This window comes from Aythya fuligula, chromosome 7, assembly GCF_009819795.1.
Source record: "Aythya fuligula isolate bAytFul2 chromosome 7, bAytFul2.pri, whole genome shotgun sequence".
NCBI lineage: Eukaryota > Metazoa > Chordata > Aves > Anseriformes > Anatidae > Aythya > Aythya fuligula.
The window spans coordinates 23,798,836-23,817,504 of NC_045565.1; the positions used below are offsets into that span (position 1 = coordinate 23,798,836).

At 50.5% G+C, this 18,669-nt stretch overlaps 2 protein-coding genes across 2 annotated transcripts in view; one reads left to right on the forward strand and one right to left on the reverse strand.

Annotated features, from left to right (window-relative positions):
• Positions 1–8,975, forward strand: part of FBXW4 (F-box and WD repeat domain containing 4) — a 57,537-nt gene extending 48,562 nt beyond the window's left edge. Inside the window, exons 7-9 of the mRNA XM_032190884.1 lie at positions 7,522–7,662; positions 7,830–7,971; positions 8,201–8,975. Of these exons, the coding sequence (XP_032046775.1) occupies positions 7,522–7,662; positions 7,830–7,971; positions 8,201–8,317 (400 nt within the window). The 3' untranslated portion in view covers positions 8,318–8,975. The remainder of the gene's footprint in view (positions 1–7,521; positions 7,663–7,829; positions 7,972–8,200) is intronic.
• Positions 8,976–11,252: 2,277 nt separating this feature from the next.
• Positions 11,253–18,665, reverse strand: DPCD (deleted in primary ciliary dyskinesia homolog (mouse)). The gene is made up of 6 exons (XM_032190894.1): positions 18,587–18,665; positions 17,602–17,682; positions 16,886–17,010; positions 15,932–16,065; positions 12,565–12,667; positions 11,253–11,451 (listed from the first exon to the last, which is right to left on the reverse strand). The coding sequence occupies exons 1-6, from the start codon at positions 18,648–18,650 to the stop codon at positions 11,347–11,349; spliced, it is 612 nt and encodes a 203-aa protein (XP_032046785.1). The 5' UTR covers positions 18,651–18,665; the 3' UTR covers positions 11,253–11,346.
• Positions 18,666–18,669: the final 4 nt, after the last annotated feature.

Consider the following 18,669-nt stretch of genomic DNA (forward strand, 5'->3'; position numbering starts at 1 on the left):
TGGTTGTGCCCCGTGCACCACCAGGGCTAGGTTCTGCAGGCACGGACCCAAAGCAGATTTTCGTCCAGGCTTGACTGTGTACTTAATGGTTTTAAGGGTTGACTTCTTTTCCTGACTGCTGGACGAGGTTTGTAAGCCACGTGGGGGCTAATGGTAGATGATCACCACTGATACTTTATTGTTTAAATCCAGTCCTTCTTGGTTTTGTGTCTTGTCTTGCTCAGTTTTTTTCTGATGTGGGTAATGAAATGAGAATCTGCAGGTGTAGCTCTTGGTTATAAAGCTTGCTAAATATTTTGACAGAAGCTTTCTATATAGATACTGCCTAAGATGCACAAGTAGATTTCTTAGTGTTATGCTCTAAAGCAAGTTCTGCAGAACATCCTGTCCACCACTTGGAACTCGGAGGTTTAAACAAGTTTGAGGTTTAGACAAGCTTGAGAATGACAAAGGCGATTTTGGGTGAAAGGAAGCAAACAGATTCAGAACTGAAGTTCCTAAATTGAAAGGAAAGGTAACCATCACCAAGAAGGGGAGGGAGCCTGCTTCGTCCAGGCATTAAAACTGGGTTTATCAAGTCACAGAGTAGTAGGTGGTTATCTGAGTGGGAACAGGAGAGGCAAGTAATAGAAAATATTATCCTGGCACTAATAGTAGTTTCACAGGATTTGGGGGTAGAAGACTCATAATGCCATTCTCTAGATGTAGATTCCCTTCTCCTGCCCTGTTTTTCTGTGGGTTTGTCATGTGAATAATCTTTCTGGCCAAGAAATCTCTCAGTAGACTTTGTGGGGAAAAAGGCAACACGCTCCTTCTTGGTTTGGATTTCTTAAAATTTCTGTTCTGACTGAACGAAGTCTTTAAATCACAATAACTGATCCAAAACTTGTCCAACAATGAACTAAGCAGCTTTGTGAGCTGTTTTTGCCTCAGTTAAGTGAAAGCAAATGTGAGCCCTTTATTGCCTCCACTCACTGCAGAGGGATGATCCACAGGTAACTGCCCTTCCTCAGATGGCTGCTTGTTCTCTTTTCCTATGCTGTTTCCCCATCCCCTCCACGGACAGCTTTGTTTACCCTTTTTGAAGCATCAGTTCTGAGTTTTCCCATTTATATGTCCTTTGTTTAACTGAGAACATAAATGCCATGCCTTCTCCATAAAATTCAAGGGAAAAAGGTTGGTGAGGTGACAGACTGAAGTCTGCCCTAGGGGAATTAGTCTTCAGGCAAACCCTCTTGTGGTCTGTCCCTATTAAATCAGTTTGACACAATGACTGTCTTTGGATTTCTAATTTGGGTTTTGGAAGCCCCTCCCTTTGCAGTAAGGTAGGCAGGATGAAGAATTTGGATGTAGATCTAGGAAAAATAAAAGCAGATCCTTCTTCGTGGAGCTGCTGATCCCAATTATGGTTTGAGGAGCAAGACTAGAGGTAAACAGTTCTCCTGCCTTCAGGCATGAATTAATAATCCCTTGACAGGGCTGGAAGGAGATTCCTGCCCCAGTTCTGCAGCTCAGAACCATAGGATTTGATTCCCTTGCTCTGAGATCTCGGGCGTTGTTGGCAGCAGGACACCAGGTCTCCAGCCAACTACTTGAGCCAGTGCTGGAGGAGGCTGGCTGCTGCAGGGAGCCTCTTAAGTGGCTCTCTCCTGGCTGACTGCTCCCCTTAGCAGTTCTGCAGTGTTCAGAGCTCCGTCTCTTTTGTTTATAATGGATAGCTTCGGTCTTACTGTGCAATTTATTTCCCGTGGTGTGCATGCCTTCTCAAAACAGTTTAGGGTCTTGTGGTTCTTTACCAATTTATTTATTTTTAAACATCATCTTTCTAGACCCTCCATTACAGAAGCTGGACATCTTCTGCCTTCCTTTTGATAAAAGGGCTCTGGTGCATCTCAACCTGAAAGTAAAACCATCATAAGAGGAAGAGCATACAGGTGTTTATCCTTGATCTTTTCGTCCCCATTGTGGTCTTGGCCCTCTCACACTGTGGTTGAGCATGAGGCCAGCTCCTGCCCTTTGGATGCGTGCATGTCCAGGGCATGCTGTGGCCTTTGCACTCCTGTTCAGGCGTATTTATGACAACTTTACAAGGCCCCAAACAATTGGAGAGCGTGGGTGGGGGCTGGACACTCCAAACGCATCAATCAGTTTCATCCCTCTGAGGCAAAGCAAAAGCAATCTTTATTTTTCCCTGGGTTGAGAGAGAATCAACAGAGGCAAGAGAGAAGAATGGGAAGGAGTGAATGAGGAACCCCCTCTGCCACTGGCTAGCGGTAGCTCATTTAAACAGATGGCTTTGTTTTGATTTGGACTCTCCATTTTTTTGTCTCCCCACTAAAGGAGACCTGCAGAGCTCTGTCCAGAAAGGGAGCAATACAGCCGCCTGTTCCCACACAAGTGGGGCGAAAGGCGAGAGGCTTTGAGAATTCCCTGCTTCTTTTCCTTGCCTCCTTCTTTTTCTCTTCCCCCAAGAAATCACAGTTTGAGAGAATTCCCCCCTACTCCTCCTGTTGGAAAGAAAGACAGAGAAGACATTCTTGACATTCTTTGCAGAGAAAAGGGGTTAAATGTCTGAATTTGGGGGTCACCATGTTATACAAATTGCAATCTAATCGTTTTTACAAGAACACACGTGTGCTAAGAAAAGGAGCCATGGACAAGAAAGAAAAGGGGACAGACAACCTTTTTTGTCCTATCTTTTTATTTTTTTTTCTCTCCAAGGTTTTGGACTATTGTCATGTCCTGTCTCTCTCCCCTCCTCACCCCCGAGAGGGAGAACATTGGTTTTATAGTTAAATTGCTTCGTAAAGCAGAAGGGCTTGGTGCCATTTCTGTTTGTTTTCCCAAATAAAAGCCCCAGCAGGGTCTCTTTTGCACCGTTGTGGCTTTATTTGAAGAAACTGCCTTTTTCCCATAGCCCAGCGTGTCAGTTTATCCTCTGAACTTAACCTTACGGGAACCCGAACAACAAAAACTCACAGGGTCTCAGAGCTGGAAAGGTAAAGAAATTGTATCTTTTTATTGGACCATTTAAAGCGTGTGTGGGCCAATTCAGAGAAAGCAGAAGAAAAGAAGGCAAAACTCCCTCTTCTGTCTCTTCCCCCCGACACAATCTCATACCGTCGTTGGTGTCATTCCCCCCTACTGCCTCAAGGCCCTTCAGCTGCACTGGGGAAGCTTGAGAGAGGCATTTCTCCCGAAAATCACTTATAATGGCATCTCAGAACCATTTCACATGGAGGTGTGCCCCCAGAATTCCCCAATTCACACCTCCCTGCAGGATTTAGTAACCTTGGCTAAGCACGGGAGTAACCTTGGGTTAGGATAACTATGTGAAGAATCGCTTTGCCAAGGAGCAAAAGCTTCTTTTCCTTCTCCCTATGTACATTATAAATGTTGTTTGACCAAGTCCTTCCCTTAGCATAAGCTGCTGCATCCCCTGGGTGCCTCAGCCCCAGCTGTAAAGCACCTGGAAGAGACAACAGCTGAGCTCTTCCCTTCGGTTTTGGTGCTCTCTCCAAGTTGGATGACAGGACTTGCACAAATGCTGCACCTCCAGCTAATTGTCTTTAAATGGGTTTTGTTTCCTTTCTCTGGTGCTCAGTTCAGATATCCCACTGTTTTGAACTGAACAGTGCTCTTTTCGGTAAATATTTCTTGGTATTTTTTTCCCCAGTAAATACTTCCCAGCTGGCTTGTTGGAAGTAGTTACTGGGGCTAAAATATGAGTTTAGAGCATTGCTTTCTTTCTGAACCGTTGCCTGCTTATGTGCAACGGCTTCTCGTCTTTGATGGATGATCACAGCTCACAGATGAGGTTTCCAGAGAAAATGAGTATGTCCTCAAATTCAGGCATCTCTGTTTTCAGCAGATGTTCTGAATTCAGCAGTTTCCTAGAAGGCACTTAATGCTGAATTTGTTTGCTGAGTATTTGTCAATATCAGTGGTAGTGAATCAGGGTCGCCAAAAATTGAGGGTGGGGAGAAAAGCGTTCATTGCTTCAACCCAGCTTTTGGATTGTAGTTCATCTCCATCAGAGAGAGCTGGCCAGAACCTGCAGCAATTGGGCAGGGTGCAGGGATGGAGGTACAGACTTCAGGATTCCAGTTATCAGCAAGGTCTCGGGGAAATTTTGAGTTCTTACAGTCACACAAATGATCATTGTGGCCTGGAAGGCTGTAGATGGCTTCGATTTTGCGACGCTTTGTGATCTTCTCTATGCCTCTTTGAGTCTTCTGCCCATGTAAGTTGTCAGAGAGCTATCAGTGATGTGCTGGTGAATCTACTGTCGATTTTTTTTTAGCTCCTCAGTGATTTATCTTGATCCTTTTTGGCTTTTCAAGGATTAACTGTGGGTTTTGCTCCTTAGGAAGCAGAAGCTGTTGTGGACTGGGCTTTGAGGGCAGGGAGCAGATGCGATAATGGAGAATTTGTGGACACACAAACTTTGAGGGAAATATTAATCACATCCAGTATCTTTATCAATTTAAGTGCACCCATGCCAAAGCTCTTAGGTCTTCTGGTGTACGTGCCCAGCGTGCAGCACAGTGGGATTTTCCCCTGGTGTCAGGCTATAAGTTCTTTGCTGTAGCAACTAATGTGTTGTTCCTGTAAACTGCTGAAGGACTGCTGCTGCACGCAGGTGCTGAGCCTCCCAGCTGAAAGCTGTCTTGGCTGACCTGTTTTTGGGGAAGGAGAATCGAACTGATTAACAAACCAGCCAAACAAGGTTTACTTTGCCACAGTGGCTTGCAAGTATCTGTGCTCCTTTTCTGCCCACTAAGAAAAGTTAATCTTGGTGTATAATTTTTTTTCCTTCTTTCTTTTCTGTTGCCTGGTCTGGAAAGAGAAGCAGGGGGAGGAAAACAGTTGTGACTCTGATTGCTGGGATGCTCAGGTACCCCTGTGGTGAGGTGTGAAGGCATGGTGCAACATCAGGAGCAAAGCATCTGGATGATGTTTGGTGCTGCACAGAAATTTCTGAAAGGTTCTCTGGTTTCTCTTGTCTCTGGGGTCCTTTGATGCTGCAATTTTTCCTCTCGGAAGCCTCCAGCCTGCCAATAAAAATTGCTGCCATCTTGCAGCACTGCAACCTGAAGCCTGGTCTGGGAGGTGGAAGACAAGCTTCTGTGTGGCCAGGCTCGCTCTGGGTGTTACAGGAACTTGCCAGAAGTGGGAGATTGTGAGGACACCCACTTCAGGAGCCTGAAAGGAAGAGGGCTGGCCCCAGCAGGTTAAATATCCCTGGATGTGCTTCAGCATCCTGCTACCTTTCCCTACAGTGGTGCCCCTCCCTCTGAGCACACTTAGTCCTTTGTGTATTGAAGTTAGCAGGGAAAATGATGGGGTGGAAATAATAAAACCAAGCATCAGCCAGATAGCAGGGGTTGTTCACCTGCTGGGCTGTGCGGCCCTCATGCCGCCCGTCCTCCTGGTTTCTGCAGGTAGGCCATAGGCTCCTGTTTTGGGATAGCAGCTGACGCTTCCTCACATCTCTGCTGTATGTCTTCTGACCCTTGGACACCCATCCAGCTCGTAGGATCAAGAAGGTCACGTGGAGGTCTTGAGAAGGGCTCTGTGTCTGTCTGTCTGTCTGTCCTGCTGGCGTTGCAGTGGCTCGATGCATCTGGAGGAGCAGAGCAGTGCCAGAGCTCAGAGATGCCCAGCCCTGTCATGCTGCAGCAATGCTTGAGGACCTCTCTCCCTCAGCCAAACCCCCCAGCTCTCACTCCCAGCCCTCAGACCGCGGACACTTCAAGCTCCTGACGTACGTACAGGTGCAGCTAGGCCGGGCCGCGGGTAACCCTCCAAGGGTTAACGCGTTGTGAGAAGGTTGCACAGGGCTGAAGCCTGGAATCCCCTCGATCCCTTGCCTGGAGAAAGACAAAGTCCAATAAGCCAGCACCCCTGGATTCGTGTTGGGGGGGATTAATTCATGCACTTGATGTTAAAGCTTGTCCGAGAGGTTTGCACGGGGGGGCCATTGCTAGGGCTGGTTGGCCTCTCTAAATGGTTGCTAGGGCCCTGGCATCAAGGGCCAATGTAGCTGCCCACAGCCACGGTCACGGAGGGAATTACACAGCCACAAAGAAATTGTTATTCTACATAATCTGCTCTTTGGAGAGTGACTGTGGGGAAACAGGCTGGCCCCAGCATGCCGCCAGCTCTGTGATCATAGAAGCGTGCTGGCTGCAAAGATCGGCCAGGGCTCGCCTTCTGATCTGGGGACACCAGGGCTCGAGGCGCTAATCTGCTTTATCAGCGATTTCTCTCTCCTGACACAAAGGTGTTTACTTGTTTTAACATCTCCTGGGACTCTATTTCTCCTTTTGTGTGGTCTTTATCCCCCGACGAGGGCTTTAGCCCAGATTACAGACAGAATTAAGGCATTTGGCGATGTGCCTCAGAACTGTGTGATGCTGGATCAAGGAGCAGAAAGTAACAAAATAATGGGGGGAGATGCTGGGAGTGACCCCACCGCGGGGTCCGTGCTGTCGGCTTTCAGGACCGCTTCATTGTCCTGAGAACCAAGGGCCTGGTGGAGAGGGTGGCCGTGCGGCAGGGTTTCAAAAGCAGGTGCTTCGAGGTTCATTGTGCCCAGAGGTTTTGATTTAAAGGGCGTGAGGAGGAGGAGGAAGAAAAGGAGGGTTTGCAAGAGGTGGCCATCTCAAGCAGCTGGGCAGATGGTCTGCTGGGGCAGTGGGAGTGTTACAGGGGACAGGCTGTGTGTGGCAAGGTGCAAATTCCTAAGGCCAAGGAAAGGGACCCAAACTTCTTCTCCCAGCCTGGCAGGGAGGGCTCTTTTGGAGTGGTCCCTCACCAGGCACCATCCTGCTGCTGGTTCTGCACAGGAAGAGGCAGCTGAGTGATATGGCCACAAAATATTGGGCTTTGGGCTTCATGGAGATCTTGCTTTTGCTCTTTTGCAGCAAGCAAGGAATGTAAAAGGGCAGTGGGAAGATGAGCCTCTGGGAAGTCATCTCCAGAGATGTTCGGCCCCAGATGAAGTGTTTGCAGCGTGCAGAGTGACTGGAGGGGGTGGGAAGAGCAGCCACAGCTGCCTGAGGCAGGGAAGTCTGTGTTGATCTGAGCCAAGCATCAAAAACACTGGGAAATACCCCAATGGACAGAGGATGGGATGGGGTTGAGCAGGTAAATGGCTGTTGCAGATTACATGGAGTTTGACTAAGTTGAGAATTGTTTTCTGTGGAAATGGAGCCTCATCACTGAACATACTGGTTACTCTTCCCACAGAAGATGATCCCCTTCAGCCAGGGGTCAGCTGTGCCTGTTCCTTCACCCTTTCCTTGCAGCCATGACTCCTAATAGTCACTGTCCTTTACAGTAGCCCAACCAGTAGCAGAAGCTGGGGGAGGGAGAGCAAAGCTCTGCAGCCTTTTACATTCTGTTAAATTGCAGAAATGAGATCTAGGAGGCTTCTGAGACAACATCTCTGCTCTGGCCTGAGGGACTGGCAGGGCTCTCTGTTCTAAATGACTCTCCTGTTGTGTTTCGTTGCAGCGGTCAGTTGTTGACTTGTTTAGGGACTGACTTTCACCGTGGAGCCGGAGTCCTTGACGTCTTCTATGAAACGCCCTCCCTTCTCCTTTCGTGTGGGTATGACACCTACATCCGCTACTGGGACATACGGACCAGCACCAGGTGAGCCTACCCCACAGCCCGAGTGAGGTTCCCGGGCTGTGCTCGTGCAGTGCCTGGGGCCTCACCTGCAGCTTGGTCAGCTCCTTCAGGCACGTTGGGCCTCGGTTCCCATCCAGGCACTGGGTGGAGGAGGCTCAGCCCCTCTCTGCTCTGTGTTACCCTCGCAGGAAGTGTGTCCGGGAGTGGGAAGAGCCCCATGACAGCGCCCTGTACTGCATAAGGAGCGACGGGAACCACATGATTGCCAGCGGCTCTTCCTACTACGGCGTGGTGCGCCTCTGGGATAAGCGGCAGACTCGGTGCCTGCAGGTGAGGGACACCTTCCTGGACAGAGGCCAGGAAGCAGCAGGGCTTCTAGGTTGTTCTCTGACAGCCTGGTGCCCGTGTCTCTTTGGGAGAAGAGACAGAGGCTTTGGGACAAGTCTACGACAGGGAACCTAACCTTTAAGCTGGATTTGCTACAACTCTTCAACCTGTAAAGCTTGTTGGGGTCTCTGGGTCGACTTCTGAAAGGTTGATTCTCCTTTCTTTCTTGCAGAGCTTTCACCTGTCTTCACCCACCAGCAGCCCCGTGTACTGCCTCCGTTTCAGTACCACCCATCTGTACGCTGCCCTGGCATCAGCCTTGCACGTCCTTGACTTCACGGCCCCGTGAAGGGCACCACAACTGCTTCTGGTTGCCCCAACTCAGCAGAGTTGACACTTGGCTCAGGGAAAAGCAGGGCAGGAAAGGTGAGAGTGGCCCCTGAGGCTTCTGAAGAGATGTTTTGCCTGCCAGAAAGCTGTGTTGAAGAGTGCACAAAGGGCCAGACATTCTCAGGCTCACCTGCCCGTTAGTGGAAATAAAGGCTGACTGTCCTTTACCGTTTTTATTTTGTGCCAGTCAGGGCTTAAAATATTATCAGATCTTTTTTTTTTTTTTCATTTTTTCATTTTTTCTTTTTTTTTTTTTCTCTCTTGTGAATACGTTTGAGGGGCAGGTTGAGCCAGGATGCCCTGTCAGCTTGTGTACTGGTCAGGTTGAGATCAGCCAAGCTCTGAGCCATGTGAAGCAAGTCCAGGCTGTGTGTGGGGCGCACTGAATTGGCGGAAGGGAAAGGTGCCTGGAGCAGGACCTCCTTTTCACCTGTGCTTGCTCTCCTGACAGCTGCTTGTGTTGTCCTTTGCAGCCAAGAGAAAGAATTGTGCTAAAAGTCAGAGCCAGCCCTGCTTTCAGTGTATGCCTCCCCAAGCTGGCCGTCAGGTCAGACTGTGCACTTGGCAGGGCTGAAACAGTTGCATTTTGATAAATAAAACTCTGAAGGGAAACAGAAGAGACTCTGTTTTTGTTTCATGTTCCAAAGGGGCTCCGATGTTACCCACTGATCTCAGAGGCCTGGCTTGGCAGAGGAGGCTGGGCCTGTTTTCAGAGGGTCTGCAGGTCTAACAGACATCTCTCTGGCTAGACTCTGTGACACAGCTGTGCTGAAGGTGGTTGCTGGGATTTTGGATATCGTGTCACTTGGTCAGACAAGGAACAAAAGCAGGATCTGCAATTCACTTGCCTGCACACTGAAGCAGCAAACAGGGCTAGTTGAAATGCCAAGGCCTTGACGTGACTTATTGGGATCCTTTAGGGACATCTAAGTGGGCTCTGCTCCTTTCTGCGACAGCCTTCTGAGCCTGACCAGAGCTGGGGCTCGCAGCAACCATAGCTTTCATCGTGCTCTGTGCTGTCTGCATGATTGTGGATGAATATGTTGTGAATGAATGCAGCTTTGCCTGAAATCTGGTCGTCCTTGGGAAAGGAGGTGCACGAGCTCTATTTGGCTGTGAGTTTGGCTATACAGGTTAGGTAAAGGAGAGGTTTTGTATCACAAAGTGGGAGCACTTTTAGAGCAAAGCAGTCAGCAGAGTGCTTTTGTTAGGACTTGATTGGCAATTTCCAGTGTCAAGAGGCTGCTCTTCTCTTGTGATCCACAGTAATTGGAAGAGGATGTTTGCTGGAGCCCCTGTCTGAGCTGGCAGGGAGTGGAACCAACCAGCTCCTCAGCTGCTTGAAGGCAGCCCTCCGCTCCCAGCAGATGTCAGACAGCAGCTCCGGGTGCAAACTAACTGGCTTTGCTGCAGGATCACGCTCTCACAAGGCTCTCACCAGCACAGCTCCCTCTCACAGTTTGGGACCCAGCTCTGCTGGCACTTACGTCAGCTTTTGTGTAGCTGTGTGTTCTCCTTGAGTCTAAGTGGCAGAGTTGATACCTAAGTGCTCCGAGCACTGATCTACTACTGCAAAAAGATGCCTTTGCTGGAACAATCTTCCATCAACGCAAAGCTGTAAATCCCAAAGACAACTGGTCCAAGATAACAATTCTGGGGGGACCTTTGGGTTATAGGTAACACGAAGCTGTTGCCAAAAAATGCTGCTTTGTGTCAGGAGCTGCTTAATATTGTTGTTGTATTGCTTGGAGCACTTTGGGCTCTGCACGTGAGGAGAGTTTTAGGTAAGTGATTTAGGTAAGACAGAGGACCAGAGAGAGAGTTGGCAGAACTTGGGAGTCAGGGGAAGGTCTGTGTTTTCTCAGGTCCTGCTGTGTTCCAGGTCCTTTAATGAAATCACGAGTGGAGTGAGGGATGGAGATATTAAATGTCTTTGGCAGAGTCCCCAGAGAGAGGCTGTGAAGGAAACAGGGTAAATATGGGGTGGGAGGAGAGGTTCTTTATTGCAATGGGACTTGGGCAAGGCCCAGAGTAGGAATGAGCATGACAGCTGAGCATGTGTTTGGTGTCACTGTTGCAGGAGACTCCTTCTGTGACAAGTGCTGCTGCCAGTCCTGCCATTCCCTTTCTGCAGTGTTGGTGGGTCCTGCACTTTTCTAGCTGCTTTGAATTTCTTCCTGGTTGAAATCTAATGTGGGGCTGCAGCTCCATGGTGGTGCCAGCACTGGTGGGTTGAAGGATGCCCCCTCCCACCTCAGGTGACATTGAGCACTGCTGGGGTTGTCCCCACACGCAGGGTGCTGTCTTTGCAGCGAGGTTTGCAACGCGCCGTGTTTGTGCACAGCTGTGGAGAAGGTGTGCTGCTGCTACCCCTGAGCCGGCCAGTGACCCTTGTCACCACGCTCCCCTCCGTGCCATGCAAATGAAGGCAGCTGCATTTCAGTTCCTGCACGCTGCACAGCAGCCCTACATCCTGCACGTCACGTTGCACGTGGCTGGCCGTGAGGAAGCAGCTCATTGCCCTATTCACGTGCTGTGCTGGCTCAGGGCTAAGCACTGATGATGCTTGCAGAGAAACCAGGGGCACCAGAACATCCTTTTAATGGCACAGAGGACCCTGCGCAACAGCACAACAGGGAGTTGCTTCCAAGCATGTCCCAGGCAGGTAATGGGTGGGAGGAGAGGGTTCTAATTTCCCACACGGGGAACTACCCAGCTTCTGCTCATAGAGGATGGGGAAAGGGCTGCTGGCTGCAGCTGTGGTGCACTTCCTTTGCTCGCTGCAGCTTCCCACAGCTCACAGAACGATCATAAATGTCTGTGTAAATCAGCGGACCAGGTGGCAAAGAGGCAGAAACCCCCTGAACTTGCAAAGATTCCTCCAAACCACTGTATTAACATGACTAATTTTTATTAGAAAAGGCAAAATAAATACCGTGAAGCTGTGCCAGAGAGCTGCCCCTACCTCAGCCTCTTAGCAGCCACTGCCTATTGGGTCGTACAGTCACCATCCCCACTGTTTGCTGCCTTTATCTTCTTCAGCTCCTTCTGCAGCTCCTCTTCTGCAGCCAGGATCTCCTTTGGCTTCTTGTACTGTAGGACAGAGAAATGCCCATAGCACTCCTGTTCTGCCTTGCTCCAAGCAAGCTAACTGGGGCCAAGCTGCAAGCAGCAGGGTGCTTGTTAGCACTGCTCGTGCTGGGTGGTAGCAGCACAGCTGGGGCACTCCTGCCAAGGGAGGCCTTTCCCTTATCAGCTACCTCCAATGCCTGTTGGGAGGTGGTGCCCTCGAGCTAGGGACATTTGCCAAGATCTGGAGCGTCTTTTACAGTGCAAGCAAAACTTCCCAGTTGGATGTGGAGTTCTGGCCCCCACCAACACCTCTGGAATATCCTGGCAAGCTGTGTTGTGCAGATCCCTGGTGGGCTCACTGGTCGTACGCTCACATATGTTTTATATATAGATATATACATAATCTGCCTTTTTTTTTTTTAAAGTAAAAGTTGCAGTTCCTCTGTCCTCCCTCAGAACCCTCTTGCCCAGCTGCAGTTCAGTGGTGAATGCAGGTGCTTTTTGGCAAGGGTTTGGCCTGCAGCAGACAGAAAACCTCAGAAGCACTCAAGATGCAGCTCTTGGCCTATTTCCTCTGCACACACACACACAGCTCTGCTGCGAGGTTTCCCTCAGAGGGGATGTGCTCCTGGTAGCTGGCTTCTGCATTTAAGAAGCACGTGGTGCTCAAAAGCATTTCTCTGCCTCTGGATGCTCTTTGCAACAGGTTAAGTGCTCGTTTTGCTAGTCTCTAACTTCCACCACGTGTCCCCTCTCTGGCACAAAGCAGCAGGCTTTTTAAGGGCTGAGAGACCTCCGAGTGCAGCAGCTCCTTGGACTCGTTAACACTCCTGCACAGAGCACAACAGCATGCTCTGAGGCAAGAGAAACTTGTTGTTGTTTCTTCAGACACTGTTCCACCTGCAAGTCACCTCGATGAGCGAGCAGGGCCCCTCCTGTGGCCCAGGATGTCCTGGCCAGTGTCAGCATGCCCGGTGTAATCTGAACCCCCCAGGTACTGTGACAGAGAAGGGGGCTCAGCAGTGACCCACAGCACATCTCCCTGCTCTGCCTCGCTTCCCCACATGGAAGGATTTTAACTCTGTGGATGGAAAGAGAAGGGCAAAGTGCTGTTCTGCGTGGCTAAAGCCTCACCGTGATGATCAGGGTGTTGTTGGCGTGGGTGAAGCTCAGGGCAGCTGCGTCCAAGGGGAGCTGGTATCGGTCCAGGTCAGGAATAGGGAACTTCTTGTAGTACCTACAAACGAGAGAGGAGACAGAAATAAGGTGGTGGAGTTCCTATTTCCCTGAGCTATGCAATGTAAGGCGTACTCTTATGTTTCTGTTGTGCCTGTCTTTGTTTCAAGTACTGGGGTCTGCTGTGAACTCCCAGGAGGGTAGGTGGGGGGCAGTGGACCTCTCAGGGTTGGCAGGAGGAGCCTGTGCTATGCAGGTAGAAATGGAGGGGTTACAAACTGTCTAAGCTGCCAAGAAACTTTCTGGCTTTGGGACTAGAGCCTTTTGGACCTGTGTCCTGTGTTTGCCCTCTGGAGCTACACCAACTACACTACTTGATGGTCCTATGGCCACCTAGAGGCACGGCTGGGTTTTTAGTACCTGCCAGCAGTCTCATGAGCAATCCTCTCCAAGGAATTGGCTTACAGCTGGTACTGAGGTGCCCAGAGCTGGACGGGAGCAGGCAGCAGCTGCTGTCATGCCACGAGGGGTTCTTCTGCGTCCAGCCGGCTGTGTGTGAGTCTTGGCCTCTCTAGCTACCCCTGCCCAAACTGCAGTTTATTTTCCAAGTCACGGTGCAAACAGCTACAAAGGGCAAATGGCTCTCCTGGTGCAGTGGGAGGAATGTACGCAGCTTGTTACCGCAGGGCTCAAACCGTTCTGTGTTGTCACTGCTGTCGGTATTTGGAAAAGGTGGCAGACATGGATAATAAGGGAGATGTCAAAGGTTAAACAGCAGAGATTAGATGAACACAAAGACATGTTAAGGAAGTGTTAACTTCTTACCGATTAGACAAAAAAAAAAAAAAAAAGCAGTACACAGAAAAAAAACCACTGTTTCAAAGGGCCTTGGGAGTCATCAATGAAACAGCAGCATTCTGCTGCCCCAGGACTAAGGAGAAGGGGAGAAGAATGGCTTTGGCTGGCCTCAAACTAAAATCTGTGACAAGATCAAAGGAAACCAGATCTGCCTGGCCACCCCCTCCTCCTCCTAACATTACCACTGCCTCTCGCTACAATAATTGAATCAGGTTTGGCGTTTGGGGAGGAGGCTTTCTGGGTTTGTTTTTAGAGTTTAGTTTAATGGATTTATTTTACAGCAAGAGGTTTTAAGCAAATCCCACTTGAGCAGCCCTTGCCGTGGCCAGAGGGAAGGGGAGTGACGGGTGGAAGTGAAGTCTGGGCTGGGGAGGCAGCTGATGGGTGGATATCCCTGCCGAGGCAGGCAGATTCTCTGCCCTCTCCTCTCACCCCATGGCCAAGGGCAGTACTGCACTCCTGGCCCAAGATCCACAAATACATATGTGAAGTTGCCTCTCCTTTTTTTTTTTTTTTTTTTTTTTTCCTACTGGAAACCTACTTTTTGTCAGCCTGGAGGGAAAACTGCTACTGGTATGCTGAGAATTCATTGCTGAGCTACTCGGTAGTGACTTGGCAACCCACCCTGGTGCTTGTGCCTGCGGCTGGCGGTCAGCACGGCTCTGTTGCTCAGAGGCAGCGTGGCTGCCTTCCAAGGGCTGGAGAGGCTTGGAGGCTTCCTTTCTCTCCCATAGCGATGCACGCTCTCTGCGGACTCCGTGCCTTTGTTGCTATCTTGGAATTAGTTGCTGAGTGGTGCCTTGCCCTGGCCAAGACCCAGGAGAAATGATATAAGATATCCTGGAGCCTGTACTAAGTGTTCTGGTGCTGGAGTCTGTCCCTGCTCCCTCCTGACAGCAAAGTCATTCTGCTCCCCAGAGGCGACTTGCAGCTTTAACTCCAAAAGCCCTTAACTTTCATCTGCAGGCCACGAGCAGCTTTTGTGTCCTTCAACTATCTCTGACACCAGCCGACAAGCGTGTAGCTGTCGTCTGCTTGTGGGGCAACTCCCCTGTTATCCTGAGGGTGCTACAAAGAATCCTGAAGTCAGGTAGGGCACAGGTGAAACCTCAGTGTGCATTATAACCTTACAGCACCTGAACAGGCAAGGAAGCTCCCACAGGCACACCGCTATTAGTGGGACTAGGAGTAAATAAGACCCCTGTGATTGCAGGGAGCTGGACTTCAGACTCACGTTCTCCTTTCCTGACCTGACCCCATGTGTGATGGGAATCTCACTCATCTTTGCTATATAGCTATCCCCACTAAATGGCCACTCTTCTGCAAATCCCTCTGTGTGGATTCAGGTCAGAATCTTGCTGTATTAATTAATTGCTGCTGCTTTCATGGAGCAGACTCCCCCTTCCTCCTGCCTAGCCGTCTCCTGCTTTTGACCGTCCAGGTGTGCTCAGGTGCAGAGCTCAACCATCCCCTACAAATGGCTTCTGATGTGGTAAACCCTTTCCTGGAAAGCTGTAGGTTCTGCTGTCCTGAAGACTCTTCAGTGGCCGAGGTGTAACGAGCTCTTTGCCAACAGCACCACCTACAGCCAGCCACAAGGAACGGTTAAAAGAGGGCAGGGGGCAGACTGGAAAACACCAGCGTGTTTTTTACTCACAAATTGGATCCTTCTGTGTTCTGCAGCATGCTGGGGAGGGAAAGCAAGCAAAGGAGAGCCTACCCAGGCTTCTGTACTGGTGTATTATCCCAGTTTGTAAATAGCTTTCACTTACCTTCCAACATTCCTCCCTTGTTTCCCTAATACTTCCTTGCTCTCTCTCCACAGCGTTACTGCTCATCCTGACTTATTCCACTGAGGCAGTAAATATTTTGGGGCACAGGTAATCCCATTCTCTGAGACAGGCCATATAATGACACAGGATAAGATGAAGCTTAACAGACTTTTTTCTCCCACGTTAGGTTTCTTTTGGCAGAATATTGTGGTGCTTCCTTTCTAGATTGTTTTTCTTGCTACCTCCACAGCAAGAAATATCATTGGCATTGTGACTACAGGACAGGTTTACAAAGGGAGATCTGTCTGCCTGGGTGCTCATGATTTATGCTGTACCAGCTGAATCCTGCAGCTCCATGCATTCTGAGATAAAAGGACTAAATCAAACTATTGTATCTGGGGGAGAAGATGGGATGCTGAAGCTTCAAAAGGTCTGTAGGGGTCTTACTTTATTTCTCTTTGTGAAATAGCAGATAAAATGCCTTGCTACTGGAACTGTGAGGTAAGTTTATGTTTTGGCACTGCTCTGTCTGGGGCAGTTGTGAGTGAAACTGGACAGCAGGAGACATGCTGTCAAGTGTGGATCCTCAAAAAAGGACAAGAGAGGACGTCTCCGTTGTGGTGCAGCCACCAGCCTGCCCTCTGTGCCAGCCCACCCCAAGGGACGCTCAGCCCGGCAGCGCTGTCCTTACTGACTTTTTGTTGGTGGTCCGGATGACGCAGCAGCGCTGCTCCTTCTCCACGGAGACGCTGTAGACCTCCCTGGGGTAGGGCAGGTTACGGATCCGCCACTGGAAGCTGGTCAGGGTGTCCTTCCTCACGAAGACAGGCTACAGCAAACAAACACCTTTAGAAAACTCCTCCAGCTTCTCTCTCCTCCCTGTCCCCTCCTTCCTTTACTACCTTGAGAAGCTCCACATTGCAGTAACTCTTCTGTCGCAGTGGAGCATTAAGGACTGACTCAAGAAACTGCCTGAGCAGCAGTTTCCTGGAGCTAGCACTGCTCTGCTTTTACTCAGGGCGGTGCCTGCTCTGCCTGCAGGAGGCTGAAGGTGCTCGCCGAGGAGTATGGCAGCACAGTGTGACAGTGAAGCCAGGCCTCTTCCCCACCGGCACCCAAATACAGAGCTCTGCCTACCCAGGGACCTGCTGGATTCAGCCTTGGCTCTGCCCAAGTTTGTTCTGCAGACCTGTGATTTTTTTCAGGTATGCTGAGAGATTAAAAAACAAAAACAAACAAACAAAAACTAGAAAAGATGGTGAGATGTTATAACTTCAGCCTCTTAACCTAGTGGGATGGGAAGTTGAAACAGGCAGTGCTGCGTTAAGGAGCAGCCTGCTACACACTGCCTGCCTCACTTTCCATCCACTGACTTGTCCCAGCACTGGCCTTCCTTTCAGCCCACATTTTTGGAAGCCAGAACAGTAGCTGGCCAACACAGCACTACAGTGTCTCTACTTAGAGAAACTACAAACCTCTTAAAGACCTCAAAAGAACCTAAACCCCAGCCCCAAATTTTTGGTATGGTTTGTACAGGAACAGGTTAAGGCTGTCTCGAGGCTGTGAGTGATCTGCAGTCTACCAGCTACTGCTGTAAGCACGAGGCTAGGCAGTTTAAGGTGCAGTGGTGCCTGCAGACCCTTACGTACGTTGGAGCTGCTTTCCTTTATGAGCTCTGATTCCAGTGCTCCCAGGAGAGGCGAGGCTGGCTCTCCCACTTCAACCTGCCAATTGCCAGAGCCCCCCAGGGTGCTCTTCTCTCGCCATTTTCTACCTGTAGAAGGGAGAAGAAGGGTTTTCATTAATTTGCTTTATACGAAGAACTCCAGCAAATGACTGCCAAAGCTGCCCAACACATTGAAATGATGCGATAATACGCCTTTTCCCTTAATTCCAATAATTTCCACTTTGGTGTAAGCGGATCATTTAGCTGGCTCACTCCTGAAGTCAGAAACCGTGCACCAAGCGCATCTCTTTCTGGCTACTTGGTGCTGAAGCCATGGCGGGGTTGCACCAGGTGCCGTGCCGCAGCTGTGGTTTTGGATGAGATCCATAACCAGCACGTTGCCGGTCTGAGGCTGCAGAAGCCACCAAAAAGCACGTTTCACTCTAGCACGTGCTCCACCTGGCTATGCGTGCTGGCATTTCCCTTCACACTGCTCAAGTCTCTTGTGACCGATGAGCAGTTCAGGAATAATCCTAAACTAAGACGAGGTTTGCTTCATAAACTGACCCATATTCATGTCCCTACAAAGTCCGGTGGGAGCCACAGGCACAAATCTCTCCTGGAATATTTGGGAGCGATTTGTTCCTGATGCCAGCCACGGCGAGACGCCCCGAGCCACGTCCGGGGAGCATCACTTACTCACTAACTGGCCGGTCTTCACGTCGTACTCTTCAGCCATCTCCTTGCCATCCTCGAACAGGTAGTGGATCTTCCGCTTGCCTGGGGACAAGGCTGAGGGTGAATGGGAATACGGCCATCCCTTGTATGGGTCCCGTCCCATCAACCAGGTCCCTAACCCCCTGTATGGGGTCCCATCCCCTTGTATGGGACCTGGCCCCTTGTATGGGGCCCTAACTGCCTATATGGGCCCCATTCCCTTGTCTGGGACCCTAACCCTTTGTATGGGTCCTGTCCCCTTGTATGGGGTCCTGTCCCCTCATCCAGGACCCTAACCCCCTGCATGGGGTTCCATCCCCTTGTATGGGGTCTCATTCCCTTGTATGGGATAAGTGTTCTAGTATGGGACCCTAACCCCCTGCATAAGGTCCTGTCCCCTTGTATGGGACCTTGTCCCCTTGTATGGGACCATTAACCCCTTGTCCAGGACCCTAACCCCTGTACATGGTCCCGTCCCCTTGTATGGGACCCTAAACCTCTGGTATGGGACCCTAACTACCTGTATGGGGTCCTGTCCCCTTGGCTGGGACTCTAACCCTTTATAAGAGCCCAATCCCTTCGTCCAGGACCCTGTCCCCTTGTATGGGGCCTCATCCCCTTGTATGGGACCCTAAACCCCTTGTATGCGACCCGTGCCCTAGTATGGGACCCTAACCCTGTGTTTGGGGTCCCATCCCCTTGTATAGGACCTCAACCCCGTGCACGGAACCCAGTCCCCTTGTATGGGACCCTAACCCCCTGTATGGGATCCCATCCCCTTGTATGCGACCCTAACCCCCCGTATAGGCTCCCACCCCCGTATATGGGACCCTAACCCCCCGTCCACACCCCGTCCCCTTGCCGGAAGCCCCATACCTCCCCCCGGGCCCTCATCCCATCCCCTCCAGCCCCGTCCCTCCTCGTCCTTTTCCCCCTGCCGTCCCCTCAGCGCCCCACACGCCGTTACCGTCCCTCAGCAGCGCCGTTTTGCCGGCGGCCCTCAGCCTCTCCAGCCAGCCAGGCCCCGCCATGGCGGCCGGGCCCCGTCTC

What these genes read in the sequence shown, in the direction of transcription:
- DPCD (XM_032190894.1), bottom strand. Translation starts at nt 18,650, where the DNA reads ATGGCGGGGCCTGGCTGGCTGGAGAGGCTGAGGGCCGCCGGCAAAACG. An exon ending in AACGGCGCTGCTGAGGGACG is followed by an intron (nt 17,683 to 18,586) that starts GTAACGGCGTGT and finishes CCTTGTCCCCAG; the next exon opens with GCAAGCGGAAGATCCACTAC. An exon ending in TAAAGGAAAGCAGCTCCAAC is followed by an intron (nt 16,066 to 16,885) that starts GTACGTAAGGGT and finishes TGTTTGCTGTAG; the next exon opens with CCTGTCTTCGTGAGGAAGGA.